Source organism: Chrysemys picta, chromosome 20, assembly GCF_011386835.1.
Source record: "Chrysemys picta bellii isolate R12L10 chromosome 20, ASM1138683v2, whole genome shotgun sequence".
In the NCBI taxonomy this organism is placed as follows: Eukaryota; Metazoa; Chordata; order Testudines; family Emydidae; genus Chrysemys; species Chrysemys picta.
This window is the reverse complement of record NC_088810.1, coordinates 11462762-11480133: the sequence shown is the minus strand read 5'-3', so window position 1 is coordinate 11480133 and position 17372 is coordinate 11462762. Positions and strand designations below refer to the sequence as shown.

At 50.1% G+C, this 17372-nt stretch overlaps 1 protein-coding gene across 11 annotated transcripts in view; it reads left to right on the top strand.

Annotated features, from left to right (window-relative positions):
- The window catches only part of LOC101947369 (IgGFc-binding protein-like), a 365233-nt gene that overhangs the window by 54970 nt on the left and 292891 nt on the right, over positions 1–17372 (top strand). For 9 of the 11 annotated variants that reach the window (XR_010594098.1, XM_065574389.1, XM_065574386.1 and 6 more), the window contains 9 exons: positions 2479–3052; positions 3508–4085; positions 8228–8798; positions 9528–10123; positions 11880–12453; positions 12688–12881; positions 13355–13496; positions 14167–14507; positions 16200–16773. Coding sequence is in view for 10 of the 11 variants with exons in the window: in XM_065574389.1 (XP_065430461.1) it covers positions 2479–3052; positions 3508–4085; positions 8228–8798; positions 9528–10123; positions 11880–12453; positions 12688–12881; positions 13355–13496; positions 14167–14507; positions 16200–16773 (4144 nt within the window). In the remaining variant the exon portion in view is untranslated. The remainder of the gene's footprint in view (positions 1–2478; positions 3053–3507; positions 4086–8227; positions 8799–9527; positions 10124–11879; positions 12454–12687; positions 12882–13354; positions 13497–14166; positions 14508–16199; positions 16774–17372) is intronic. The other 2 variants (XM_065574394.1, XM_065574392.1) reach the window with 1 other exon arrangement.

Here is a 17372-nt window from a genome sequence, read left to right as displayed (position 1 = left end):
CTCCCACACTCCAAACCCCTTGGCCCCAGCCCGGAGCCCCCTCCAGCACTCCAAACCCCTCATCCCAGCCCCATCCCAGAGGCCAAACCCCATCCGACAGCCTTCACCCCCTCCTGCACCCCAACCCCCTGCCCCAGCCTGACGAAAACGGATGAATGAGCAAGGATGGGAGAGAGTGAGCGACAGAGTGAGGGGGGATGGAGTGAGGGGGGCAGGGCCTCTGAGAAAGGGCGGGGCCTCAGGGCAGGGAGCAGAGCAAGGGTGTTCCGTTTTCTGCAATTAGAATGTTGACAACCCTAGACGTGGCCCCTCCCCTGCAGGAGTCGGTCCCTAATGGCTCTAACTGACACAGCTCCCCCTCCGTAGCTACTTCCTAATGGCTCTAACTGATGTACCCTCCTCGCCCTCAAAATTCCAACTTTTGAACTGTTTACAATGTCGTGGTCGCCATGCTGGTACCAGGGTGTTAGAGAGACAAGGTGGGAGAGGAAATGTCTCTTATTGGACCAACTTCTGTTGGTGAAAGAGACAAGTCTTCCAGCTACCCAGAGCTCTTCTTCAGGTCTGGGAAGGGTACTCAGGGCTGATTTATGCTAGAGAATTAGATTGACCCAGATGTGTCGCTCAGAGGCACATAGATGCCAACTTTTTGGTTCCCGGGGGGTGCCCCAACCCCTCTACACCCCTTTCCCCAGCCCCCACCTCTTCCCGCCCCCCTCTCCACCACTTTCCCCAAGTCCCTGCCCCCTCTGCACCCCTTCCTGCCCCCGCTCCTCCCCCTCTCCCCCAGGCGCCTCCTGCACACTGCGAAACAGCTGACCTCGGTGAGCAGGAGGCACTGGGAAGGAGGGGGAGGAGCTGATTGGCGTGAAAAATCCACACTCTGAGCAATGTAATTAAGCCATTGTAAGGGCTTGTCTACACTTACAGAACTGCACCAGTGCAACTGCACAGCTGTAGCGCCTAGTGAAGATGCTACCTAGGCCGACAGGACAGGTTCTCTTGTTGGCAAAGGTACTCCACGCAGTCTACACTACAGTGCCAGGTCAATGCAAAGCCGTTGACCTCGACCTAACTACGGTAGGTTAGAGTCTACAGTAAAATTTCGCTCCCGCCGACATAACTGTCCCTGCTACATCGACTTAGTAACTCCACCTCCATGTGAGCTGTAGAGTCAATGTCAATGTAGTTAGGTTGATGCCATATCAATGTAGGTACTGCGTTGATTACATGGACTGTTACTGGCTTTGAGAAGCCATCCCACAATGCCCCACACTGACCGTCCTGGTGAGGATGCACATCGCACAGACACAAGGAGCAAAGAGTAGACATGCACAAGCGATGTAATCACTGAGGTGGCTTTATGCTGACGAAAATCAGGTCAACTTAATTGTGTAGTGTAGCCATGCCCTGACAGGTGGTACCTATGTCAATAGGAGATGCCCTCCTGTCAAAATAGCGCTATCTGCACTGGGGGATAGGTCAGTATAACTGCTCAGGGGTGTTGGTGTCACTAGGCATCACCCTAGGTAACTCGGGGGGTTGGAAGACCCGAGAGTCGATGAAGCCCCCGCCCCGCTCTAGGCCAAAGTGAATCAAAGCCCCTGCATGTTAAACTTTACTAACGTCACAGGCCAGCAGCTGGGAAGCAGTAGTGATAAGGGAAACCTACATGCTTCTAGCTAAAGGACAAGATTACTTGCAGAAAGAAACAGTGAGAACAAGCTGCACTGCCAAGGTCATGTAATGTAACCAGGGGTAGAAAGGGGGAGATGGGGGGGGGGGGGGGGGAAAGGGCGGGGAAAGAAGGGAAAGGCTTAGCTGCAAAATGTATGAAAGATAAAGGCTGCTTATGTTGGTGTGCTTGATTTGAGATGTGCCTGTCTCCTTGCACCACTTTGAGATCTCAAATAAACTTTGTTTGCTTCTCCACCCTGGTGTGTTCATTGGCGCGAAGCACACCAGGCAACAAACCCCACTGTTGCTGTCCTCGGGCACTCTGTTCCGGCAACAGGGGTGTGGCTTTTCCACAGCTGCAGCTTTCCAAATGTAGATGAGCCCTCAGAGTGTCATAGCTAAATACAAGGTGGAACAGATTGTTTAGCATAAGTAGTTAAATCCACTGACATCATAGGACACAAAGGGTGGATTATTGGGTTACAGATTGTTATAGTAATCTATAACGCCAGTGTCTTTTTTAAAACCATGATTTTTACTGTGCAGCAAAGTTAAGAATTTAGGATCCCAGTCTTGACTTTTAAAAGTGTGGTTCCATTATTGAACAACTTTCAAAACATTGAAATCCTCCAAAAAGAATTACATTTCTCCACCCAGCTCTATTTAATATGATGTTTTAAAGTAATTCTGGTTCAGATTTGGGTCCGGGTTGCACCCCTTGCTAATCTGAGTAGGGGCCACTTTGCAAATGACAGACTAGTGCACTCAATTGTGACCTTTGCCCTTTTTCTCACCGTGAAGGTGAATAACACCAGGGCCCACTTACCCATCTCCCTGAACAACGGGGCCCTTCGGCTCTATCAGAGCGGCACCTCCCTCGTCCTCCGCACCGACTTCAACCTCAGAGTGTCCTATGACTGGAACAACCACCTGAGGGTCACCGTCCCCAGGGTCTTCTCCGACAACCTGTGCGGCCTGTGCGGCAACTATAACGGGGACCTTTCCGATGACTTCCGGACCCCGGACGGGGATCTGGCTCCCAGTGTCGCCGCCCTGGGGAAAAGCTGGGCAGTGGAAGATGAGGATCAGTTTTGCTGGCACGATTGCATTGGAGGCTGCAGGCCCTGTGCCCCCAGCATAGCCAGAAAGTACAAGGAGGAGGCCTTGTGTGGCCTCATAACCAAGGTCTCAGATGGGCCCTTCAGCCAGTGCCACAGCAAGGTGGATCCTACAGTCTACTTAGACAACTGCGTGTACGATCTGTGCCACAACGACGGTTACAGGAAGGCCCTGTGTGAGGCCCTGAAGGCCTACGCGGACGCCTGCCAGCTGGAGGGGGTCAGGATTGGGGAATGGAGGCAGCTGGCCAGATGCCGTGAGTACAGATTTGTATGCCAAGGTCTATGGTCTGCTGGTTAGGCTCAGCACTCTTGAGTTCTAGCCCTGGTGTTGGGAGGGGGCATGATCTAGTGGTTTGGGATTGAGCAGTGATTGGGAAATCAGGACTCCTGGGTTCTATTGTACCCACAGTATTTGTTTGTCCTTGGAATTGCTAAGGTGCCTGTCACTTTGAGTATCTAACGTCCACTGATAACTCATGGATGGTTGGGGTAAAATGCAGTTTTTAAGTTACTCTTCCTACCATGGACCTGATCCTGTAAGGTGCTAATCACCTCCTGCAGTGTACTGAGCACCCTCACCTCCTGCTCAGGTCACTGGGATTCGAGGGCTCTCAGAGCCCCACAAGATACATCCCCCTCTGCCTATTTTAAATACTGCTTTTGCTTGGAGAGAACTTGCTGCTAAATCTGTGGGTCCTTCACTCCCCAGCCATGGAGTGTCCCCTGGAGAACAGCCAGTACCAGCTCTGTGGAACAGCCTGCCCAGCCACATGTGTGGACTGGTCAGCCCCCAACAGCTGCGAAGACCCCTGCGTAGAAAGCTGCCAGTGCAAGGATGGTTTTGTGCTGAGCCAGGGCAAATGCATCCCCAAGAGCAGCTGTGGGTGCCAGTTTGAGGGGCGCCCCTATGCCCCCAACGAGAGCTTCTGGGTCGATGAGGCATGTGGGACACGGTGCATGTGCAACGCAGCCACTAGACAAGTTGAATGCGTGGCTGCTACGTGCAAACAGTCGGAGAGGTGCGGGCTAGTGAATGGCGTACGGGGCTGTTACCCCTCCAGCTATGCCACCTGCTCTGTGACAAGGAATCTGCACTATGCCACCTTTGATGGACAGAGATATGACTTCCAAGGCACCTGCCGCTACCAGCTCACGGGTCTGTGCAAGAAGGTGGAGGGACTGGTGGACTTTGAAGTCAACTTCCAGGAAAACAATACCGCTCCTGTACAGATCAAGGTGTATCAGACCAACCTCAGGATCAGCAATCAATTCCCTGGGAAAGTCCTGGTGAGTTTCTCAAATTTGTCTCTAATCTCTCTAAAACATTTGTGGAAAGTCACCTGTGTGATCCAGAGAAGTTGCAGACAGTGCATGGAAGGATTTTGAAATGTACGGTGAATTATAACCACATTCTTCTATAAACAGGGAGCCAATGGAGATATTTAAGGATTGGGGTGATGTGGTTACACTTCAGATGTGTGAGTAGGTGTCGGAATCATAGAATCGTAGGGCTGGAAAGTACCTCGAGCGATCATCTAGTCAAGTCCCCTGCACTCATGGCAAGATTAAGTATTACCTAGACCATCCCTGACAGGTGTTTGTCTAACCTGCTCTTAAAAATCTCCAATGATGGATATTCCACAACCTCCCTGGGCAATTTATTCCAGTGATTAACTACCCTGAGAGTTAGGAAGTTTTTCCTAACGTCTAACCTAAACCTCCCTTGCTGCAATTTAAGCCCATTGCTTCTTGTCCTATCCTCTGAGGTTAGGGAGAATTTTTTTTCACCCTCTTCCTTGTAACAACCTTTTATGTACTTGAAAACTGTTATCATGTCCCCTCTCAGTCTTCTCTTCTCCAGACTAAACAAACCCATTTTTTTCAATCTTTCCTCAGAGGTCATGTTTTCTAGATCTTTAATCATGTTTGGTTTCAGAGTAGCAGCCGTGTTAGTCTGTATCTGCAAAAAGAACAGGAGTACTTGTGGCACCTTAGAGACTTATTTGAGCATAAGCTTTCGTGGGCTACAGCCCACTTCATTGGATGCATAGAATGGAGCATATAATAAGTAGATATATATACACATACAGAGAACATGAAAAGGTGGGAGTTGTCCTACCAACTCTAAGAGGCTAATTAATTAAGAGAAAAAACTTTTGTTGTGATAATCAAGATAGTCCATTACAGACAGTTTGACAAGAGGTGTGAGAATACTTAACATGGGGAAATAGATTCAATGTTTGTAATGGCTCAGCCATTCCCAGTCTCTATTCAAACCTAACTTGATGGTGTCTAATTTGCATATTAATTCAAGTTCAGCAGTTTCTCGTTGGAGTCTGTTTTTGAAGCTTATCTTTTGCAACATTGTCACCTTTAAGTCTGTTACTGAGTGGCCAGAAAAGTTGAAGTGTTCTACTGGTTTTTGAATGTTATGATTCCTGATGTCAGATTTGTGTCACTTTATTCTTTTGTGTAGAGACTGTCTGGTTTGGCCAATGTACATGGCAGAGGGGCATTGCTGGCACATGATGGCATATATCACATTGGTAGATGTGCAGGTGAACGACCCCCTGATGGCATGGCTGATGTGATTAGGTCCTATGATGATGTCACTTGAATAGATATGTGGACAGAGTTGGCATCAGGCTTCGTTGTGAGGATAGGTTCCTTGGTTAGTGTTTTTGTTCTTTGGTGTGTGGTTGCTGGTGAGTATTTGCTTCAGGTTTTGGAGCTGTCTGTAAGTGAGGACAAGTCTGTCTCCCAAGATCTGTGAGAGTGAGGGATCATCTTTCATGATAGGATGTAGATCTTTGATGATGCACTGGAGAGGTTTTAGTTGGGGGCTGAAGGTGACGGCTAGTGGCGTTCTGTTATTTTCTTTGTTGGGCCTGTCTTGTAGTAGGTGACTTCTAGGTACTCTTCTGGCTCCGTCAATCCGTTTTTTTTTTCACTTCAGCAGGTGGGTCTTGTAGTTTTAAGAATGCTTGATAAAGATCTTGTAGGTGCTTGTCTCTGAGGGATTGGAGCAAATGTGGTTGTATCTTAGAGCTTGGCTGTAGACAAATGAATCGTGTGGTGTGTCCTGGATGGAAGCTGGAGGCATATGGGTAAGTATAGTGGTCAGTAGGTTTCCAGTATAGGGTGGTATTTATATGACCATCGCTTATTAGTACAGCGGTGTCCAGGAAACGACCGCTTGTATGGATTGGTCTAGGCTGGGGTTGATGGTGGGATGGAAATTGTTGAAATCATGGTGGAATTCCTCAAGGGCTTCTTTTCCATGGGTCCAGATGATGAAGATGTCATCAATGTAGCGCAAGTAGAGTAGGGGCATTAGGGGACGAGAGCTAAGAAAGCATTGTTCTAAGTCAGCCATAAAAAAGTTGGCATACTGTGGGGCCATGCAGGTACCCATAGCAGTGCCGCTGACTTGAAGGTATATATTGTCCCCAAATGTGAAATGGTTGTGGGTGAGGACAAAGTCACAACGTTCAGCCACGAGGCTGAATTTATGGGGCTGTTCTAGCGCCACAGCGGCCTCTGGTGTGCAAAAGGCAGAATTGCAGCACTTCTTAGGCAAAATGTATTTTATGCAGGAAAATACTAAATTCTATGCCCAGTTCTGCAGAATTCCCCCATGAGCAGCACCTTGCCTGTGGAGGCAGTTTAGGACAGAGTGGGGCACACAGGGCTGCTGGGGGGTCACAGACTGGGGTTCAGAATGACTTGTGGGGGTGACAGACTGGCACATGGGCTCAGGAGCTAGTTGGGTGACAGCGTTGAGCCTGGGGATGGGAGAGGGGGGCTGCAGAGACCCGTGGGGATGAGGGGTGTGGGGACGGGGCAGATGTGCCTGACTAAATGGGAGAGGCTTGGGGTCATCCAGAGTCTTCATGAGGGAGGCTTCCCAACACTCTAACAATCCCACCCCCCATGAAGAAAAACCTCTCACCCACACCCAACACTCTCCAGTTTCACTCCTAGGCTCCTTCTCTCTCCCTGAGGTCCTCCGTTACCCCTGACTCCCCAAGCCTTTGCCCTGCTTCTGACAAGTGCAGGAAATACAGTTCTGTATTGTCATTTAAATGAATTACACAAAGTTCTGTATGAATATGCCTAGTAAGTAATCTATTTGTCAAAAATAACTTTACCAGAATCTTTTTTTAGCACTTTCAATTCCTCCCAACTTCGTATCATCTGCAAACTTTATAAGTGTCCTCTCTATGCCATTATCTAAATCACTGATGAAGATATTGACTAGAATCAGGCCCCAAACGGATCCTTGCAGGATCCCCCTTGATATGCCCTTCCAGCTTGACTGTGATCCACTGATAACTATTCTCTGGGATTGGGAATGGTTTTCCAACCAGTTATGCATCCAGTTTATAGTAGCTCCATCTAGGTAGTATTTTCCTAGTTTGTTTGAGAAGGTCATGTGAAACAGCATCAAAAGCCTTACTAAAGTCAAGATATACCACATCTAGCTCTTCCCTCCCATCCACAAGTGTCCATACTGTCAGAGTGTGCTCTCATCCCCAGTGGGGCACCTCCATGTGGCCACAACTTGGAATTAGCTCTGCCTTTCTGAAGCCCCTTCCTGCGAGTGCTCACTCTATGATACTCACTCTCTACCTGGACTTGATGGCTCTCTCCTTGTGGCTTGGCCCTCTGGCTAGGCCACTGTAGTTACCCCTTTCTGGGAGGTTTGTGTACCAAGTGTCACCAACTATTCCAGGCAGTCTTCCAATTCACTGCCCCTCAATGGTGCCACATCCCCAGTGGCTGGTAGGGGAACGTGGGCTCACCCTCATCTTTGGGTTCCAGCCCAGGGACCCTAAAAACAGCATCTAAGGTCTATCCTGTCCCATACCTTGTTTCTGATTTTTTGGATTGCTTCCTACGTTGCCTCTATCAGTCTCCTTCTCTACCCTTCTCCAGCTACACCCTTCCCTCCTGGCCAAGACACCCCCCCCAGAGAGTGACTGCAGACCTTTTCCCTGCAGCCCCCTACTGCCCTCAGCTACCTTGCTTTATACCAGCCCACCTGTTCCTAGTCAGGTGAGCTTCACCCTTTAATTAGTTCTTATTGCTCCCTGGCTCCTCTTCCAGGTGCATCGTAGATGGCTAATTGACCCATCTATCTACCTTAACCCTTTCAAGGGCAGGTGTGGGGTGAGCACTCCCTCACAGTGTCAATAGCATCCAGCAAAGGTGTGAACCTGGGTAGGTGGGGAACAGAGAGGGGGAAATTCAAGTCTGGTTAGAGCTGGGATTCAGACAAGCTGTAGGGAAGGAAGCAGGCCGGACTGGATCAATATTTGAACAGAGGTGGCTTATTATTGTAATCATGGGCCAGAGCTCTGTGCTGGGGTGAGAGGTTCCACAACAGGCGAGTGATGTTTCATATCCCATGTGTCTTGCTTTAACAGGTGAACAGTGTCCTGATGAATCTTCCCTTCAACCTCATTGATAAGAAAATCTCTGTGTATAGAAAGGGCTGGGCCACAGTGATCCAGGCAGACTTTGGCCTCACCGTTACCTATGCTGGGTGGTCAGGACGCACCACGGTCACTCTGCCAGTCACCTACATGGGAGCTGTGTGTGGTCTGTGTGGCAACTTCAACAGTGATAGGGAGGACGACATGCTGATGAGGGATGGCATGCTGGCACCAAGCCCCATCAGCTTTGGCCAGAGCTGGAAGGTGGGCGACCTCCCGGGATGCTCTGCAGTAACGATACCACCATGTGCAAGTGTAGAGGCTATTGAAAAACAACAACGAGGTAGCAGAGGGCAGTGTGGGATCATCCTCCACAAGAGTGGCCCCTTCAGAGGATGTCACAGCAAAGTGGACCCCCATGGGTACTTTGTAGACTGCGTGTATGGCTATTGCGTCCTCAGTGGGCGGGAGAGTAACGTCTGCCAGGCCGTTGCTGGCTATGCCGAGGCATGTCAGGAAGCTGGAGCTATGGTGCATCCCTGGAGGACTACAAAATTCTGCTGTGAGTCGCCCATGTTCACCGCTGCCTGCCCCATGGGGATCACTGTTCCAAGTTGGCTGGTAGATGTTGGTTTAAATGTTGAGCTCATGAATTGATGAACATTTCTTAATTATCAAAGGAGCCCAAAGTATGGGTACAGCACAGGCAGTAGCCATAGAAGCTGCCCACTTTCCGGGCCCTATCAATGTGCTGCACCACAGGCCAGAGAGGCACTGTCTAGAGGTGTAGTGATGCCCTTCATAGCTCATCTAGTTCTTGGCTTATGTGCTGAGACTGGGACATAATTAGAGCTGGGACATGGTGGTGACTCACTAATTGAGATGTCTGTCCATTAGGAACCAGTCTGGGAACCCACCAACTCATTTCCCATAAGCCATCATCTGGGAATGAGTTTTAGGCACTACTGATCCATATCCAAACAATAAGCTAATGTTGAAAAGCTCTGCAGAACACTCCCAGGTCCATGGGCCCTCCACTCCCTACACCTTGACCTTGGTCCAAATTGGAAGCCTAGCCTTAGGAAAGCGATTATCTGTATCCCACTGCCTGGTTTCTTTGGAGCAACCACTTAACCAGACCTGGAACTGGATTACACATGGTGCCTTTTATTAATTAACCAAACCAAGGAAATAGAAAATTAGGAGCTTGAATGAAATTGCATGTTCTGTGATGGTTCATTGCACACATTGCTAATGCACTATGTGAGCTAACTCTTTGTTCTAATTACAGCTCCGTCCTGTCCCCTGAACAGTCACTATGAATTCTGCAGCAGCAGCTGCGATGTGACATGCAGCAACCTCTATGCCCCGGTGCAATGCATGACCCAGTGTAAGGAAGGCTGCATGTGTAATGAGGGTTTTGTTCTCAGTGGCGACCACTGCATCCCCATTTCCCAGTGCGGATGCCTCCACAGGGGACTTTACTACCAGCCCTGGGAGACCTTCCACCCAAGTGGTTCATGCAAGGAGCAGTGTGTGTGTCAGGCTGGTGGAGAGGTTGTGTGTAAGGCTTTCTCCTGTGGCGCTGGTGAGAAATGCGGGGTGGTGGACGGCGTCCAGAAATGCCACCCATTTGGATCTGCGACCTGTTCTGCCTCTGGCCATCCCCACTACCTCTCTTTCGACGGGGTCGCCTTTGACTTCCAAGGCACCTGCACTTATGTCCTGGCCAAGACCTGCACTGATGCCAGCCACCTTACACCATTCACTATCAGCGTAGAGAAAGAATCTTGGGGCAGCGGGAACGTCTCCATGGCCAAGCTGGTGTCCATTCAGGTGTATGGGATCACACTCACCCTGCTGCAGAACAGACAGGGGCTCATCATGGTAAGGCCTTCTCCAGATCCTCATTTAGATCGTTCTGAGTGTTCCTTTGTGGCCAGAGGTTTCTGCATGTGGTCTGCCTCAGCTTCCCCTCTTGGACTCCTCAATAACTCACAAAAGGTTTTTACAAGTCCAATAGCAACAGCCCTCCTATGGATCTCATTCAAATAGGAGTTTTCACATACAGCCATTCACCGCCTTATCTGGTCATTCCCAGGCATTGCCTGACTGCTGTCTCACTCCCCTACTTTCAGGTTTCTCTGAGGGAGCCTATTCACTGCCAGCAGCCTCTCTATTCCCCTTTCTCCCTGAGAACTCTCTTTGCTGGACCAGGAGCCTGGCTTCTTCCTGGGGACACATATGATTCCTGCTCAGATGTGCCTACTTAGTAATAAGGATTGGCCGCGAGCCTCTGAGGGGCAGGCCACCCTACTACAAGGTTCATATACCAGGCTCATCCACGTGGTATTTGAGCCCCTCCCAGAAATACGTTAAGCACTGTGACTAACATCTGCCGCATGTTTGTTCTCTCCTCCTCTCCCCAGGAAAGATGTGTTTGCAGTGGGGTGTTTTGTTGTGCATTTTTTTTATAATGATAAATGTATACGTGTGTTGCCATATATATGTTGGAGAAAGGCGGTCTAAGAATGCACCTTGCACTTGGAAAGGAGGGTGGCTAGGTTTGTGAGGGTCCTTACTTCCTGAGACGGTTCATTCTCTAGCCTTGGACCAACTCCTAATAAAGCTTCATCTCCAGGAGACAAAGTTTATCCTTATTGATGTGATTTCCATTGTGCCAATGGAAAGAAGTTGTCCACCACAGTCTTCAACCTAGAGGTTTAATTCCTCTTTTAGATAGCCTGGGCCCAGGCCACTGAGCACCTTGGGATAAGGACTGAGGACTTGAACTGGATTCCTTGTTATATGGGAAACCAGGGTAGGGAGTGGAGGACAGGTTTGATGTGTACAGCAGCTAGTGTTGCTGAGGAGGCATGCTGCAGAGTTGTGTAGCACTTGAATACTCCTATCTTCTGTCAGAATGGGATGCTGTCTCTTACCCAGCTAGAGATGGTAGAAAGTGCTACTCATGGATGCTGCTATGTCAAAGCTTCTCTTGGGTGAGATGAGCATCCTCCAGCATGCCTCTCTTGTTGATTATACCCCTATTTATGAGTATTAATTATTTGGTGAACCCCCTCCACATACCTCACATTTTGCAAACATGGGGTAAAATTCCTCCCCATTATATCTCCATTGGCCTCTGTGTTGAAGAATTTGTCCCATGGCTAGTGCCCTATGAAGCCTGCAGTCTAATTTGGGGCAAATTGAACACAACACATAGGAAATTGTTTGATATAGGAGAGGGAGGGAAGGAATGAAGGAAGGAGGCATCATCAGGGAAGTGGGTTTTTAGGCGCGGGGGAGATGGAGAAGAAGTAGGAGACTGTTCTGAGTCCAGGAGTTGGCATAAGAAGGAGCAGGCCAACATGGGTTGAGGAGTTGGGGAAGGTAAAGAGAGAGGATGAGGAGGAAGGGAGGTGCCTGGCAGATGAGATCAGAAATGTAAGTCTGGGTGACAATGTCAAGAGCTTGGAAGGTGAGGACAAATCATTGCAAAGTGAAATCAGGAGTCATGAGTCATTCTGGATTTAACCCATGGTGTCAGTGAGAGCTGAATCTCAAAACTTGTCCATAGCCCCTACCCACACATGCAGTGTCCATCCTACCTGCTCACAGGGGAATGTGCTGTCTTTTCCAGGTGGACGGGGTATCCCACAATCTCCCCATGATAATGGTCAATGGGCAGCTCCGAGCATATCAGCATGGCACTAATGTCCTGGTGCAAACTGACTTTGGCCTCACTGTGACCTACGACCTGGTTTACCAGACCAGAGTCACCATCCCAGGGAGCTACCATGGCCAGACGTGTGGCCTGTGTGGGAACTACAACGGACAGCAGGACGAGGAGTTCCTGCTCCCCAGTGGCAGGACAGCCCCTGATGCGGCAGCATTTGGCTCTGCTTGGGAAGTCCAGATCCCAGGAGCATCCTGTACAGACAGATGTGCTGGAAACAGCTGTCCAGTTTGCGAAGAGAAGAAGAAGGAGGTCTTCAAAGGGCGCAACTACTGTGGGCTGCTCACAGACCCCGACGGTCCCTTTGTGGCCTGCCACGGCATGGTCAGCCCCAGTGTGTATCAGAGCAACTGCCTGTATGATCTGTGCCTGGGCAACGGGGACACACAGGTTCTGTGCCAGAGCATCCACAGCTACGTGACAGCCTGCCAAGAGGCTAAGGTCTTCATCCAGCCCTGGAGGAGCACCTCCTTCTGCCGTAAGTGCGCTGATAGTTTAGGAGCTCTGGGGAAGGGAAGGGGTCAGTGTTACTGGGCATCTTGCTCCAGGCCTCTGGGCTTCTTCTAGAACTCTTCTGGATGGGAACCAACAATCTCATGTTCCCTTACAAAGGCGCCCTGTTCCTCTCCTGCTCTCCTCTCCTTCATGTCTGTTCCTCTAGTCCTTGGTGTGAGATCTTTCCAGCCATCCTTTATTTCTCTCTCTATTTAAGCTGTGAGCTGCCCGGTCAACAGCCACTACGAGCTCTGCGCTGACCTCTGTACCACCACCTGCTCTAGAGACATCATGGACTGCCCAGAGACCTGTGCTGAAGGCTGCCAGTGTGACCGGGGCTTCTTCTTCGATGGCCAGGGCTGTGTGACTCTGGAGAACTGCGGGTGCTTCAAACAGGGGAGATACTACAAGGTACAGCCTCAAGCAGTCTGGGTCTGATCTAAATTTTTTTCTCACATATCTTAATCCCTACACTAGTCAGGAACAGGGTTTGCTATAGTGGATCAGAGCATTGGCCTATCTAGCCTGGCATCGCTACTTTGTTAATACCCAGTGCCCAAAGCACCAAGAAAGGCAAGAAGATTTAATTCCCTTCATCCGTTGTGGGGAAACTCAGGCACAGAGTGGGGCAGTGACCTGCTCAAGACCCACCCAGTGAGTCAGTAGCAGATGGGAGATTAAAACCTAGGCATTGTTCTGTCACTCAGCCCAATTCTTAGCTCATTAGAAAACCTCTCCTTAATGTTAAGAGAAATAATATTATGACATAATAGTTTTTCACACACCTCATCACACAGCTCTGAGTTTAGCACTGACAGAAATTATAATAAATAACCATTTCCACTTACATTGCGTTATTTCCTCCTTCCCAAACATCCCATCAGCCCAGTGAGATGGTCCTGATGAACGAGTGCCAGCAAAGCTGCACCTGCGTTCCTGCCCGAGGGGTGACTTGCAAAGCCCACAGCTGCACCAGTGGAGCAACCTGCCAGATCAGAGACGGCGTCATGGACTGCGTCGGCCAAGGTAAAGTCACTGATTGAAACATGCCCTGAGGGCACTGCATAAGCAGTGAGTAAAGTCATTTTAATTATGTCTCCTCACACTTCTCACTCTCTCTCTCCACTTTTATTTAGCCTGGAACCCTGACCCGTAATATTACAGCATTTTGACTTGAAAGATGGAAACATTTGTTGGGTCAGTCTCTGCTGCGTCCATCTTCTGATGTGCACAGCAGAGCCAAGTGGGCAGGGAGCTGATCACACTCCTAGATCTTCTCCCTGGCTGTAGCCTAGGAGCTGCTCTAAATTGGAGCCTACTGGCTATGGGGGCCATTAGTCAGCTGGGCAGTGTCAGAGCCCAGCACATCCCAGCCACTCTCCTTTGCCTGCTCCATGCTGCCCACAACATGCCCATAGGTGTTGTACCACCTCTGCCGGGCATTGCGGGGAAGGAGACATAGGAGCCGGTTTTGCTGTGGACACACACATGCAGAGATTTCCTCAGTATGGGACTTGCGGGAGGTTTGTGAATGATGCAAAGGAAGTGTGTATGGGGAGAGGAAGAGAGACGGAGGAGTGCATGGTGATAGATAGATATAACGATGTGTGTGGGGGGAGAGATAGGTAGGTAGATAGATAGATAGCAGATTAATCAGTAACATCTATCTGTTTCTTGTCTTTTCTTTCCCCACTAGTTATTCCAAAGCCATCCTGCAGTGTGGTCAGCTGCAGGGAAGGAACTATTTGTAAGATGATAAATGAGCAGCCAAAGTGCGTGCCAGTCTCTCGGGGCACATGCTGGGCTGGGGGATACTTTCATTACCACACCTTCGATGGACGGGCATACGATTTCCATGGCAACTGCACCTACACTGTGGCCAAGACCTGCAGGGATGCCTCCAGCCTGCCCTCCTTCCATGTCATGGCCAAGAGCGAGAACAGTGGGAACACACAGGTCTTCTACAGTGGGTCGGTGACTGTCCAGGTGGATGGAGTCACTGTCACAGCAGCCAGGGCTGAAGCCGGCTTTGTGTGGGTGAGTGCTGGGCGCGCACGTCCACCCTGCTCCTATGTCCACCCTGTAGGCTTTGCTAAATAGAGGGCAGGAAACTGCAGCCCTCCACCACAGACGGGGCATGTTGTGGGTAGGACAGAGCAGGCAAAGGAGAGTGGCTGGGAGGTGATGGGGCCCTGACAGTGCCCAGCTGGCTAATGGCCCCTATGGGACCACAGCCAGTTAGTTCCATTTAAAGCAGCCCCCAGGCTACGCCCAACATAGACAAGGCCCAGTATGGTCAGTAGTTAGATAGGTTACCTTTGCAATGAAGTAATCCAAAGCTTTTCAGTGGGGAATCTTGTTGAAGTAGTAGGGTGTGCTCTGCTGCTGTATCAGTGCTGTTCCTTAAGTTCCAACACTGTGCTAGTGGATGGGTAGCCTTCCTAATAGGGGCACCCTGTGCTCAGAGTCAGTGCTGACACCAATGGCCAGCAGGTGCTGTGGTGAGCTGCAGGGAGCGGGGTGGGCCACCTAAAAAGGAACATTGTCCCGGCAAGTCAGTGCTGACCCCAATGCCTATCTAGCAGGTGCTGTGTGGCAGGGAGTGATGTGGGAGGTCAGTTGGGGGCACTGTCCCTCAGAGTCACAGCATGGCGCTACAGAGTGCTGTACTGAAGGGTGCGGAGTGCATGACTCTGTGTGGGGAGCTGTCGGCTCTGTCTCAAGCACATGGGATCTGCATGCCAGATAAAGTGTAGACCTGAGCATTTGGTCATTACCTATCCCCAGGGCATCATGCAAGAGCAGGGCCAGTATTCCAGCTATTGTGGGCAAATCCTAGCTCCGCTGAGTCCATCCTGCCACAAATTCCCCAGCAGTTTCTAATGTAACAGGGATCCCTCTGAGACCCCACCTGAGGAGAATCCCCACTGCTGGATCCGGGAGGACATTGCCTGAACTCTAAGTTATGGGGAAATTGAGGCACAGCTAGCCAGTTCAGGGCTTTACCCTACAGAGCCTGCTCCAACCTGAGGTACCTCAGGGACCCTAGAACATTGTAGACAGCTCCTTGAGACCTCTCGCCCCTCAAGTGCTCCTCCTAAGGGCTCTCACCCACACAGCATTGTCCCCACAAGAGCAGCTCCCTAATGGTTCTAACCAATGCAGCCCCCGTCCCCTAGAGTAGCTCCCACTCATTCTTCTCCTCAGTCCTTTTGTCTACAACAGGCTACACCACAATCATGGATATAATGTAGGACCTGGTTGGAAAAATCCTATGAATAGCAATGGGGCCAAATCACAAATTTCCAGTGAATCTGGACACAAACTTGAACCAAATTTGGATTAAAACATCACATTAGATAGAGCTGGCCTGAGAGAGCTAATTTCATTGGCAGAAAGATTTCAATATTTTGAAAATTAGCTTCATTCCAATATGGAACGAAACTCATAAATTACTACATTTTCTATGAAGACGAATGGAGCCCCAGCTCCAGGTCAGTCCGCCCAGCAGGCTGCTGAGGAGCTGGTGGCAGGAAAAAACAGACAGGTTTTGAAATCGGCCTTGTTTCCATCAGAACTCCTTGGAAAAGGAACAATCTTCTCAAAACGCTTTTGATTTTGATGAATAGGCAAATACTAGTGAAAAACTATATCAGAGGAGAGCTCAGTATGTACATGACAGACCTGTGCTTTCGATTCTGACCTTCGCCTTTCTTTCTCACTGCGAAGGTGAATAACATCAGGGCCCACTTACCCATCTCCCTGAACAACGGGGCCCTTCGGCTCTATCAGAGCGGCACCTCCCTCGTCCTCCGCACCGACTTCAACCTCAGAGTGTCCTATGACTGGAACAACCACCTGAGGGTCACCGTCCCTAATGACTTCTCTGAGAGCCTGTGCGGCCTGTGCGGCAACTATAATGGGGATCCCTCCGATGACTTCCGGACCCCGGACGGGGATCTGGCTCCCAGTGTCACCGCCCTGGGGAAAAGCTGGGCAGTGGAAGATGAGGATCAGTTTTGCTGGCACGATTGCATTGGAGGCTGCAGGCCCTGTGCCCCCAGCATAGCCAGAAAGTACAAGGAGGAGGCCTTGTGCGGCTTGATAGCCAAGGTTTCAGATGGGCCCTTCAGCCAGTGCCACAGCAAGGTGGATCCTAAAGTCTACTTGGACAACTGCGTGTATGATCTGTGCCACAATGACGGCTACCGGAAGGCCCTGTGTGAGGCCCTGAAGGCCTATGCTGATGCCTGCCAGCTGGAGGGGGTCAGGATTGGGGAATGGAGGCAGCTGGCCAGATGCCGTGAGTACAGATTTGTATGCCAAGGTCTATGGTCTGCTGGTTAGACCGGGGACCCCGGGGCCCAGCACTCTTGAGTTCTAGCCCTGGTTTTGGGAGAGGGCGTGATCGAATGGTTTGGGATTGAGCAGCGATTGGGAAATCAGGACTCCTGGATTCTGTTGTACCCACAATACTTGTCTGTCTGTGGAATTGCTAAGCTGCTTGTCACTTTGAGTATCTGACGTCCACTAATAACACATGGGAGCTGGGGTAAGATGGTGACAGTTTAAGTCACTCATAGAATCATAGATTCTAAGCCAGTGGTTCTCAACCTATTTATTATTGTGGGACGCATATGCAGCTCTCTAGGTGTTATATGGGCTGCAGCCACACAGTATATATACTACCTGTATGGCCCAGAGGATGTCACATGGGCCACAGCGACCTGTGGACTTCGGGTTGAGAACCACTGCTCTAAGGCCCGAAGGGACCATGATGTTAATCTAGTCTGACCTCTTGCACGTTGCAGCCCACAGAACCTCTCCCACTCACTCCTGTAACCGACCCCTAACCTCTTGCTGAGTTACTGACATCCTCAAATCTTGATTTAAAGACTTCAA